General features: G+C 49.8%; 1 protein-coding gene across 4 annotated transcripts; it reads right to left on the bottom strand.

Annotated features, from left to right (window-relative positions):
* Positions 1 to 764: 764 nt before the first annotated feature.
* LOC103674566 (histone H2A.V) lies at positions 765 to 8,846 on the bottom strand. 4 transcript variants are annotated; one of them, XM_040644474.1, is made up of 5 exons: positions 8,723 to 8,846; positions 6,133 to 6,210; positions 3,674 to 3,787; positions 1,761 to 1,890; positions 765 to 1,095 (listed from the first exon to the last, which is right to left on the bottom strand). In XM_040644474.1, the coding sequence occupies exons 1-5, from the start codon at positions 8,723 to 8,725 to the stop codon at positions 1,034 to 1,036; spliced, it is 387 nt and encodes a 128-aa protein (XP_040500408.1). In that variant the 5' UTR covers positions 8,726 to 8,846; the 3' UTR covers positions 765 to 1,033. The 4 variants fall into 4 exon arrangements, with proteins under 4 accessions (XP_040500408.1, XP_040500407.1, XP_040500410.1 ...); XM_040644473.1 differs by lacking the exon at positions 8,723 to 8,846 and adding an exon at positions 7,988 to 8,014; XM_040644476.1 differs by lacking the exon at positions 3,674 to 3,787.
* Between the last annotated feature and the right edge of the window lie 2,591 nt (positions 8,847 to 11,437).

The raw sequence follows: 11,437 nt of genomic DNA on the forward strand, positions 1-11,437 counted from the left end.
TCTTTCTTAATGAAGACTTCCCAGCAGAAAAATAGAGCTTTCTGATGGACCATTAATTGGTACATTAATCAAATCTTACAGGTTACTTAGAAACTGACAAAGCAAAATATTTTCTAAAAATATGACACAAATTTCTGAATGTTGTACTCTATATAATAAAAGACCACGAAAAGCTGGAAGTTTAAGTAAAAGCAGAAAACTTTGATAAATTTTAACTTTAATTCCAGGTAAGAGTGTGGGCTCTGGAGTCGGCCAAATCAAGGCTTGTGTCCCAGCTCGGCCCTTTTCTGTCTACAAGACAGACGTCTTCTGGCTAACGGTAACTTCTGTGAGCCTCGGTTTCTCTATCTTTAAAAGTGGGTGTAAGAGAATTTCTTCATCACTAAAGCACTTAGTTCAGGACCTGCCACATAGTAAGTGCTCAGTAAATAATTCAAAACAATTCCGCTATCCTATCTCATCAACTCTGAGCGTACGTTTTCATCCTCGAATAACTCTGGAATCGGGATACATCTACCTGCTGGCATACCAGGGTTTAATTGGCAGTTTTTCTTTCCTTCGTTGTGTGTAAGACAATGGTGCATACTGCAAATGGAGAGCACCGAAGATTCCATGTCAGGATATGGTATCAATCCAGAGAAATCTGTTTTCCCAATTTCTATTTTAAAATTATTGCGAATACAAAATAACGGATTTGAAATTTTAAAAATTTCAAAGAGCAAAATAGTTCCAACACATCACGAACAGAACAGTTTTGAGACAAATTGTTTTTGTAAAAAATGGTTTATCAATTCCATTTTTGTATAAAACACACGGGAGAAACCTAGCCAATCAACACACAAGCGTTGCCACATGGAAAGGTACTTTATCAAACTTTGAGCCTAAGAACGTACAAATGTCTCTTATCGCGTCTACAGTAATTGTCTATGCTTTTCCATCTGCCTCTTTTAAAAATTCCACATATCCCCATTATTTCTTCTGTCTCAGTTACAGTACAATGACGGGGAGGAAGGGGGTTGGTTAAAACAATGCTCTAAGCGGTTTTCTGCTGTCCCTTCTTTCCAATCAGAGACTTGTGGATGTGCGGGATCACACCTGGAAGGAAACGTACAGAAAGAGGTGAACAACTCAGTGCCTCGACGAAGAGCGACCCATAGAAATGCAAGTTCCTAAGTCTCCTTCCACTCGCTGGCCCTGTGCCAGTACCCTCACCAAGGGTTCCCTCTCTTGGGGCCTAGGAACCCCACTAGAACTCTGCAAAACGGTGCCTTTATGGGTTTTGGGGAAGAGCAACCACAGTCTTCAGGAGGTTCCTCGAAGGTGACCCAGCAAGGATTTAGAACCAGAGCTCACATCTCACCCGCACTCATCCCCACGCACTCAGTGATCTCAGCCCTGACTTTCAAGGGCATCGCCCTGAGCAGTTCCACAAGGTCGTTTTTAAGTCACAGTTGAAGGGTGTGGGAAATATTATAAATACTAGGTTCTAAGTATCATATATGAGCTTCAGACAAGGAGCTTGCTAAAATAAAAGTGGCATTGTATTTGGCTGCAAGAAGAAATATATATTCAGATCAGGATGAACAGAAGAAGCCTTCACTGTAATGGACCCAACACTGAGGGACTTCGTGTGTGTGTGTGTGTGTGTGTGTGTGTGTTCGTTCTAGCTGACTTCACATGCACTGGGCATCACTGATCTGACTTAGGTCTTCGTTAGAAAGGCCAATGACGACCAAGGCCGTAGAGGTCATCATACGTACCACCCCCAGCGATGGTAGCCTTGATAAGAGAATCCAACTCTTCATCACCACGGATTGCAAGCTGCAAGTGACGCGGAGTGATCCGCTTTACCTTGAGGTCCTTGGAAGCGTTACCCGCCAGCTCCAGCACCTACAAAGCACCCAAGAGAGCCCGTCAGAGGGTGAGGCGTTTGAGATCACTGTAGTCAGTGTAGACTTGAGATTATAGCTGAAAAGATCCCTGTGGCCTCTGCACGCGACAGACATGTAAACTGACAACACGGGTTTCTTTTTCATGTTTCTGATGCTTTTAGAGAAATCTCCTCACTTCACCGGGCCCTTTTATATCCACTTGCTGCAGGAACCCTAGACACTTGCACGAGAACCTGCTTCTACAGAAAGAAGGGCGAGGGAGAACACTATTCCTTTGCCAAGATTCTCAAGGTGAACATCTAGGAAAATCACTCTTTTACTATGTCCCTGTAGTCTACTTTTGCCCAGCCCTTAAGGGCTGCGATTTATTTCTTAGTACTCATAGAAAAGTTTAAAAACATAATGAAAATAATTTCTCACTCAGTTTTTAACATCACTGGGACCTGTAATCTGCAGGCAGCATGCTTTATTCTAGAACGGGAATTTTCAACTGAAAGAATTTCAAAGTCCCAGCTGGCCATAAAACTGCATTTTTAATTTGGTTTTTTCCTCCCCAGACTATACTGGCATTATACAACCTCTGATGGAAGTCCTACAAAAATAACTCTCTGAAGCCGCGAGGAGACAGAGCGGCGGGAAGCCTTGGTGTGCACCGGAAGCCACAGGCACACTTTACAAGCCACCGGGACCCTACTCCGTTCTCCCCTGAGACTCTGGCTGGTCTGGGGGGAGGCCTGGTACCAGCATCTTTCGAAAGCTCCCCAAGTGATCCTAGTGAAAAGCCAAGGCTGAAAAGTGATTATTCCTGACCTTAGAGTCTAGTATTTTCTTTACTGCTACTAATGACGAAACCCCCAAACTTAAGTATCTGGAACATTCTGAGCCAGAAGTCTATGCCTCCACATGAGTGAATGAAGTGTGCCCCTCTCCAAAGTATGCCTCTAAGCACACGCACATGTGTGAGCTGCAGGAGAGACGGGGGTAGAGGCTCCACGCTGCCCGCACTAAATCCCTGGCTCAGGACCTAAGAGACGAGACCGTCTGTAGGTCAAGGACTTGGTGAGGTTAACGGAATGGCAGCAGTGACAATACGCAGATCAAACTTCCATCTTTCAGCCTTGGTCCCACCCACAGCTCTCCTGAGGAAGAACCTTCCCTGTTCCTGCCAGGTTGGCTATCGCCACCATGTGACCTGCTTGCTACTCTAGTTACTTCCCTGGCTTGGGATGTGGCTGAAGGAGTTTCGGAGCCTTAGAAGGGGCCGGGACGGAGGCAGCACTGATCCATCACCCAACTATTAAGAATTAATTAATTAATCTTCCTGAAATGTCAAACTGACCAAGATACAGCATTTTATGCATATGACCCCACAGAGAACCAAAAGGATCAGTTAGGTCTTTTACCAAATTCCTTATCACCATCATGTATCTGTGATTTTTAAAAATGGATCGTCACACTGGCAAACCTTTACCCCACCCCAAATCTTCACTCACAAGGAGATTCTGGTCTAATAGCAGTGATACGTATAATTCAGGGTTCCCTGCATTACTAATACAGTATTGAAAGTATGTGACACTCCTTTGTCACATCGCTTAAAAATATGGATTGCTGAGCCTTGTCTGAACTTTAAAAATGAGTGTATTAAGGTTCCTTGTGACCCTGGTACCGGGTAACAAGCCTGTAAGATGCATCTAAAAGTGCGCATGTCTTTTGGTTTCGAGCCCCAACTCCAGAGTGCAGGCCCCTTCTGGACCCCCACATACAAGACACCCCCTGCAGACCTCCGCAGTGAGGTACTCCAGGATCGCGGCACTGTACACGGCAGCCGTGGCACCGACCCTTCCGTGGCTCGTAGTGCGAGTCTTCAAATGTCTGTGGATGCGGCCCACGGGAAACTGAAAGACAGACCATCGGGATGGGAAGCACCTAAGAGTCTTGTCATCATACCACTGAGAGTGACCGAAAGCCGAGTAACAGGGGTAACGCAGGAGAGATCAATCTGGTTGTGCTATCAGAAGTCAGGCCTATCTAGCAATGAACAGTTCCCAGGATCTGTCATATGTCCTAGGAAGGAGCCCCAAATCTTCACGCCGTTCACCCTTCTGAGGAGAAAAGAAAAGGCAGAACACCACGACCCAGGAACTCATTCCGAACATGGAGCGTCACAGCCACGCGCAGAAAAACCACTAGGTGCAGCACCCACTGCCTGTCCCACGGGGCCTCGTGTCGTGTGGGGATCATTAATCCCTTCCCGGACCAGCCTCGTGGGACTTCCTCTCCCACCACCTTCCTGGGCCCCAGCGCCGACCTGCCTTGCTCAGTTTCAAGAGGTGATCTGATAGCTAAGAAAAACCAACACCATTCTCTCACCGGGATGCTTTCTGAGAAGAGGAACTTTCTCAGCTCCAAGGGATCCTTTGCCGCACCCCTGTGTCCCTGACTGCCCCCACCCCACCCCTACCCTGTTCCAGCACCGCCACAGCTCTACCACCTTCCCACTGGCTCCTTTCATCTGCACCTCATTCAACACTACTCCACGTCTGTGGCAACGGCTCCAGTCTGTCTACAGATCTCTTTCCAAAGGCAAGACTGAGTGACTGACTGAAGTGTAAGCAGGCGCCACACCCAGCATGGAGCCTGACTTGGGGCTTGAGCTCCACCTGAGACCACGGCCTGAGCCGAGCGCATGAGTCGGACTCCTAACTGACTGAGCCACCCAGGTGCCCCTCCAAAGGCAAAATTTAAAAGGAAATGCTGAAACCCTAACTTTCCTGTCACCCGTTTTATTCCAATCCAAACCTGGCTTTTGCCAAACATCATTCTCGAAGGTCAGTAGTGACACCTGAACTGCCAAATCTAGTGGCCATTTCTAGATCAGATCCTTAAGGAGGAAACGCACGGTATCCTGTTCGTTTACGCTCCTTCACTAAGTAATCCTGAGCTCCCCTGGAGCAGGCAGGTTATCTGACACATATGAGGACCTGCAACCCCATCTCTTGGCCGGCTGCACAGACTACATAGAGTTCTAATGCTGCCTCGGGCTGGTCTTCAGGCTTTTCTTTCTCTGATTCAACTACCATGTGTTTCTGAGGGTCCGCCGGGTCCTCATGTTCCTTTCTCATGCTCGACACAGCAAACACCCACAGCATCAACCACCAATTTTACATACGTGATCTTAAATCTGCAATTCTTTTGATCACTCCCTCTTGGAAAGGGGGCTCAAATCTACGACTCTTGTGGACATCTTCCTGTGGGTGTCTGCTGGAACCTCAAGGTACTCACCGGAAACTGACTGTCATAACCTGCTTCTGCTACAACACACACCCTTCTGACCCTCAACTTCAGAGCCTCGGGAAACCTTTCTCGCCTTGCCTCTCAACCCTACGCCTCCCCTCCACTCGTGGGGCACACACACGCCTCCCATTCCTTCCTCCCCGCTCTGGCTCAGGTCTGTGTTTCCTAAACCACTGAAACAGCCTCAGCTGTCTTCCTGCTCTCACCAGACATTTTCAGGTTTACATGATGCTTTAAAATACAGGATGTACCGTCAAGGGTAACTTCTACCCCCCCTCCTTCAGTAGCCCTGGATCATGTCATCCTCTTGCTCCAAAACTTTCAGTGGCTCACCACAGCCAAGAGGATAAAAATCCAAACCTTACAGTCTGGCCTTCACACTTTCCTTTTAAAAGGGACTCTTATATGCAGGGAGTAATTCTTACTCATTCAGAAAATGCTGAGTTTGTGGATTAAAGTTGCAACAACTGAAATATATGAAGTTTGAAAATATTTAGTGTTTTGAGTACATCACTCCAGTCTAAAACTGAATATTGAGGAAATATTCAAAGGACTAATGAATAGTCCATTATTCTACCCAAAATTCGAGCTCATCCTCAGAGTTACCATACCACTACAGACACCTTCTCAAAAAGAAAAACCAAAGCCGACTTACTTTAATGTGATACAATTTATAAAAGAAACAAGAACATACTTACAATCTAGAAATAACAGATTTTAAGAGAGAAAATCCACAGAGTTCATTTAAGGTCATCTCATGACTTGTTCTCATTTAGAAGAATACAAATTAAAAGACTGCTGTTTTAGAATTTAAATTTCGAGCAATTCACCTCATTAAAAGGCCAGCAATACACATACATTTTCATAATTAATGAAACATCTATGGGTCCTGAATCACAACGATAAAGAAACTAATTTAATAGTGAATTACGAGAGCATCAATTACCTGTAGCCCGGCTCTCTGGGAGCGAGACACTGCCTTAGCCTTGGCCTTCCCACTGTCCTTTCCAGCTTTGCCTCCAGCCTAAATGAAAAAAAGCTCCAGATGAAGAGTTGAAAATGCTATTTCAAAAATATTTGGGAAACAATTTTTTCCAGTTTTACCTCAGGTAGGTAAAAAAACTCTAGGTGACCTCCTTCCTCAATTTCAGATATACATGTGGTACATCACCATTTATTAATTTATATAAACATGATGTCAAACCTTAAATACTTATTTAAAATGAGGTTCCTAAAAGTTTGAATATTTTTCTCAAATTTCACCCTGAAGAATCTTCATCAAGTCAATATAAACTTTTATGCTGAAAATATTTCATAATGAAATATTTTAAAAACATTTAAAAAACAGTTAACATATATAATTTCCACAGAAACAGTCAGAGGTTAGCTGTTTGGGGAGACAGGAAAAAAAGCACCTTAAAAGAACCAAACCCTCAAAAACTTATACATGGAAACAGTACGTGACCCAGCAATCCTACCCTGGGTCTCTAACCACAGAACTGAAAGCGGGGGATGCGACGCTGCAATGTGCACGCATGTTCACAGCAGCCCAGAGACAGAAAGGCTGGGTCTACGTAGGTAGAGAATGCATTACGTGCATAAAATGGACAGAGTACTCAGCGATAAAGAGGACATTCTGGCACCTGCTCGGACATCGACAAACCCTGAAGACATGACCTTAAAGGACAAATACTGTTGATGCATCTTGCAGGAGGCACCTGTCAAAACCAGAGGGACAGAGGGAAGGGTGCCTGCCAGAGACTGGAGAGAGGCTGGAACGGAGGGTGAGTGTGTAATGGGTGCAGAGTTTCACTTTGGGAAGAAGGAAGAGTTTTGGAGATGCCCGGCAGTGCTGGCTACATAACAATGTTAATGGACTTAATACCACTGACTGGACACTAAAGAATGGCTAAAATGGCAAATGTTGTTATATATATTTGAAAATTAAAAAAAGACCTTCCAGCTTACGCTAAAAGGGTTAAACAAATCCTACTATCAACCGATAGTTAAAAACAAACAAAACCTCAAATCACCTTACCGTTCATGAATAGGACATCGTACAGAGATGCAATGGAAAATTATGCAACCATTTCAACAAATGAGATGCAGGTATGTGCCATACAGAACCCCCACAAAAATATTTCTTCGAGAAAAAGGCAGAGTATGTTCAAGGGCAGTGAGCTTTTACTTCTGTAAACATGGGGTATTCCACACACAGGACGTACGCACATACATTTCCGGGAGATCACAGTACTAAGTTAGACAAGTTAGCGGCCTCTGGAGAGGTTATAGCAAGAATCCGACCTGAGAGAGAAACCAAGGTTCTCTTTTGGACTGTTAGATTTTACCATTTAAATCTACTATGGCTTCACTGTTTTAAAAAAAAAAAAAGCTAGTTAAAATTTAAAATCAGGTTACAAGATTGGCCAGCTGTTTCAGGGAGTGGAGGCTAAGCTTTGAAACCGCCTATCCCTTTGTAATGCCTTTCTTAAAAGAATTTTTAAGCTGCAAGAGTCAACCGCTCGTACTCCGGCTGCCCAGCTGCATATCTCAGTTGGTTTAATGTTTAGCTCCCAACACACTACTAAAAAAATAAAGGCCTTAGCAGGTATTAGAAGCAGGAAAAGTCTACAAACTAATTCCTATCTTTCTTATATTTAGTCCCTCGGCAAGAGAGAAGGCTTAAGCACCTTTAGATGTCTAGAGCACCCCTCATATACTTTTATAACTGCTGACCACACGGCTACATAATAAGAGAAATCTGTATAATTTTTGGGTTTCTGACTTTGGCTGACGCTTACATCGTCACTCATTCGTCCAACACAGAAAGTGTTTCAGCTGCGTCGGGAGTCAACAGTTTACAGTGACGATCGCTGTCCCCAGGGCCGAGTCAGGAAATAAGAACTAGTTCTCAATCACAAGCCGCCGACTACCAGAGCCCCAAGTGACTCTCGTCACGCGGTGCCAGCCTCAGACCCGCGGTGTGTGCTGTCCCACTCACTCGGTAAGGCAGCGGGCACCAAGTCGCGGGCTTTCCGAGCCGCAGAGAGGCAGCGGCCCACGTAGGTCCGCGGCCAGGGTTGGAGGGGATCCCGCCGGTGGGACACACCTGCCCGCCGGCCCCAGGACGGAGGGAATCCCGTCGGCCAGACACCTGCCCACCGGTTCCCGGGACGGACGGCTTCCCGCCGACCGGATACACCTGCCCGCCGGCCCCAGGACAGAGGGGTTCCCGCCGGCCGGACACCTGCCGCCGGCCCCCGGGGACCGCGGCTCCACAGCAAGCCGACAGCTCGCCGCCGCCGGTATTTTTAGCTCCCGAGACCCGCCAGTACGTAGCCGCTGGCGGAGGAACGCAGGTCTGAGGCGCCGCCCGGGGGACACCGCGGAGAGCCCACCCGGGACGCAGGCCCGCCTCACGGCCCGCTCCCCTCGCTGCGCGCCGGCGCCACGGCGGGCGGGGCGGCCCCGGGACGCCTCAACAGGTAGCGGCGCCGCCCGCCGCCGCTGCCAGGCCACCCGGCCGCCGCTCTCACCATGGTCTCGGCCGCTCCCGCCCTCGCTCCCGCCGAGCCGCCGCCGCCGCCGAGCCGCCGCCCCGGAGCACCGACCGCCGCCGCCGCCCCCGCTGCCGCCGGAGCCCGGACAATAACCGGGGCCCGCTTCGCACCGCCCCGGCCAATCCCCGCTCGCCTTGCTGGTTTGAACCCCGGCGGCCGCCCAATCGCGCGGCCTCTTCTAACCCGGCCCCGCCCCTGGCACCTCCTCCCTAACGGCTGTTTGTTTTTGCACACGGCACAGGGGGGCGGGGCCTCCAGCCCCAACACCGACGCGCCTGTGTGCGAGAGGGGGCGGGGCCACGCGCGGCTCTCGGCCTGTCTCCACGGCTCCAGCCCGACGAACGGAGGGCCGGGCCAATGAGGGAGGACGGGTGGCGGTCGTCAGCCAGTGAGAACATCGCCCGCGAGCAGGGGAGGCGGGCCGCCGTGAACGACGGCAGGGTTAGCCAATGGGTGGGGCGACCGGAGGCGACCGTGGCTTTCCCGCGCGTTCTCGGTTCCCGCTCTGCGGCCTGTGAGGAATGTTTGGGACGCCAGCGACGGGGGGCGTAGCTTGGACGTGCTGCTTCCCGCAAGCCGAGGCCCTCGGTGGCGGGCGTTCCGGTCCCGGCGGCGCCCGAGCGAATACAGAACGTGGACACCCGGAGTGTGGCCGGCCTCCCCAGGACCGGCACCGCCGGGGTGTTCCTGCCTTTACCTTCTCCCGCGCGGCGCCCTGCGTCGGCCTTTGTCCCTGCTGTCGCCTGCTGCCCTCCTCCCGCGTCCGCGCCGGGGGTTCGCTCATGCGCCTGCGGGGCAGGGACGGAGGGAGGCGCCCGCACCGCCGGCGGGGACCCCGGAGGTTTCCATGGGGGCTGTCTGTGGGGTGCGGATGGCCCCGGTGCCAGCGCCCCCTCGGGCCGCCGGGGTGGGGGAGAGGAGGGGTGAGGAGCGGGGTCCGGGTCCGGAGCAGGTGCCCTCGGTGTCCCCGGCCCGCCCCGCTACTCCCCCTCCCCGCGCACCTGCAGACCCAGCCCCCGGAGACCTGACCAGTTGCGCTGGCTCGCTGGGCGTGTGATCCGCGCAGGGCACCTCGTTTTCCCACTCCCGGCCCACCGTGCGGGGTTTGGGTGAGCGCTAAGTCCAAAGCCTAGAGCAAGCACTCCCCGGGGACCTAGTGAGGGATCAGTCAATACCCGATAAACTTTCCTCAACAGGAAGTCCATTCCGTCGCCCTCGGCCTCAGATTCGGGGAAAGTGGAGTTAGGTTGACAGACCCAGGGGCTCATCACAAACAGTACTGATCCCTTTCTTGGTTTCTGCGTCCCGTTGAGAGCCTAGAGAAATAGACTGAAGCCCACACACGGAAGAAAACGGATGGCGTTTTCTGGCATCTATAAAAACTGCCCATTAGCCATTGTATAAAGCAAGTGTGTTAGCGAATCCAGTCTAGTTCCCAGTGAACTACGGCTGCGAAGAAGATGGCATGAGCTCACAAAGAACGCTAGTGGAACCAGGGAATTTTAGCGATTAGCATCCCTAAGTGATAAACGCCCGCACTGCCCGCACGTTAACATTCAACCTGGCTGGATTTAACCCGATCAGATCCAGTGTGACGGTTCTCATGGTGCGGTCCCTAGACAGCACCGGCAGCATCTCCTGGAATTGCTACAAGAGCAAGCCCCGTGAAGGCAAATCCCCACCTTAGACTCTGCTTCCCGGGAAACTTGACCTAACACGGCTTTTCTTTGCAAAGTTGTTAAGTTTTTGAGTGGGCCGTGTATTCACACGTGCAGAACTGTAAAGGTACAAAGGATAGAAGGCTATCCTATACAGTCATCCATCTTCCCAGGGTTGCCAGTGTAATGACGAGAGGACAGCCTTAATGATACATGATTACTACATAGATTCCCCGGGTTTTTACCCCTGTGTTCAGTTGTAAATTCCCTTTAACACCAAGACATTCTCCAAAATATCGTAAAGCCTTTAAGAGACAGACTTTTTTTGTGGCCACTCTTGTAAAGGACAGTCAAATTCTCTTTTTATTTTTTAATTTTTAAAAAAGCATCCCTGGGGGCTTAGGCCAGCCCCCAGTGGCAGACGGTGACTTCCATGAACCAGAACCTGCCTGGTTTGGATGAGGTCAGTCAGAATGCAGTATCCTCCTGACCTGAGCCGAAGGGGAAGGCAGAGGCTTAATCGACTGAGCCACCCAGGTGTCCCCCTTTAAAACTTTTCATAATAAAAAATTACAAATATACATATCCTGTGCCTATCAATCAAGGTCTGTTCAGGTTCCAGAAAACACACCAGAGCCTGGGGCCCTGCACACACGTCTGTTTTGCCGCCTGCTTCCCTGCTAGGTTTTGCCTAGGGAGCATCGGAGGGAAACCACGAGACGGGCAGGAAGAGGGACGCAAGTCTGTCTGCTTGCTCTGAGCATCACCTAAGCAATGCTTTACTCCTTCCGTAGCTGTAGTTGAATCTGTTTTCCCAGCACCTGCAAAACCAGACTGGTCACTCCCTCCCACTCGGCAGTCCAGCCAGCTCTTCTTCCCTCAGGTGTGAGCTCCAGCCCACAGGCCCTTCCCCTAGGGTTCTAAGGTTTTCCTTTCTTTTCTTCAAGATATTTGCCAGTTGTCAACAACTTAGAGCCCTCCGTTTACCCTGTATCAGTTAACAACTCTGTATCCAGTTAACGATCCTTTGTAT

Source organism: Ursus maritimus, unplaced genomic scaffold (genome assembly GCF_017311325.1).
Source record: "Ursus maritimus isolate PB19 unplaced genomic scaffold, ASM1731132v1 scaffold_3, whole genome shotgun sequence".
NCBI classification, from domain to species: domain Eukaryota; kingdom Metazoa; phylum Chordata; class Mammalia; order Carnivora; family Ursidae; genus Ursus; species Ursus maritimus.

Bases quoted from the DNA above. Each gene is read 5' to 3' on its own strand.
- LOC103674566 (XM_040644473.1), bottom strand. The intron at 3,788-6,132 runs GTAATTGATGCT...TCTGTCTTTCAG, and splicing joins CCCAGAGAGCCGGGCTACAG to TTTCCCGTGGGCCGCATCCA. The intron at 1,096-1,760 runs GTACGTATGATG...GTTTCCTTCCAG, and splicing joins GGCTACCATCGCTGGGGGTG to GTGTGATCCCGCACATCCAC.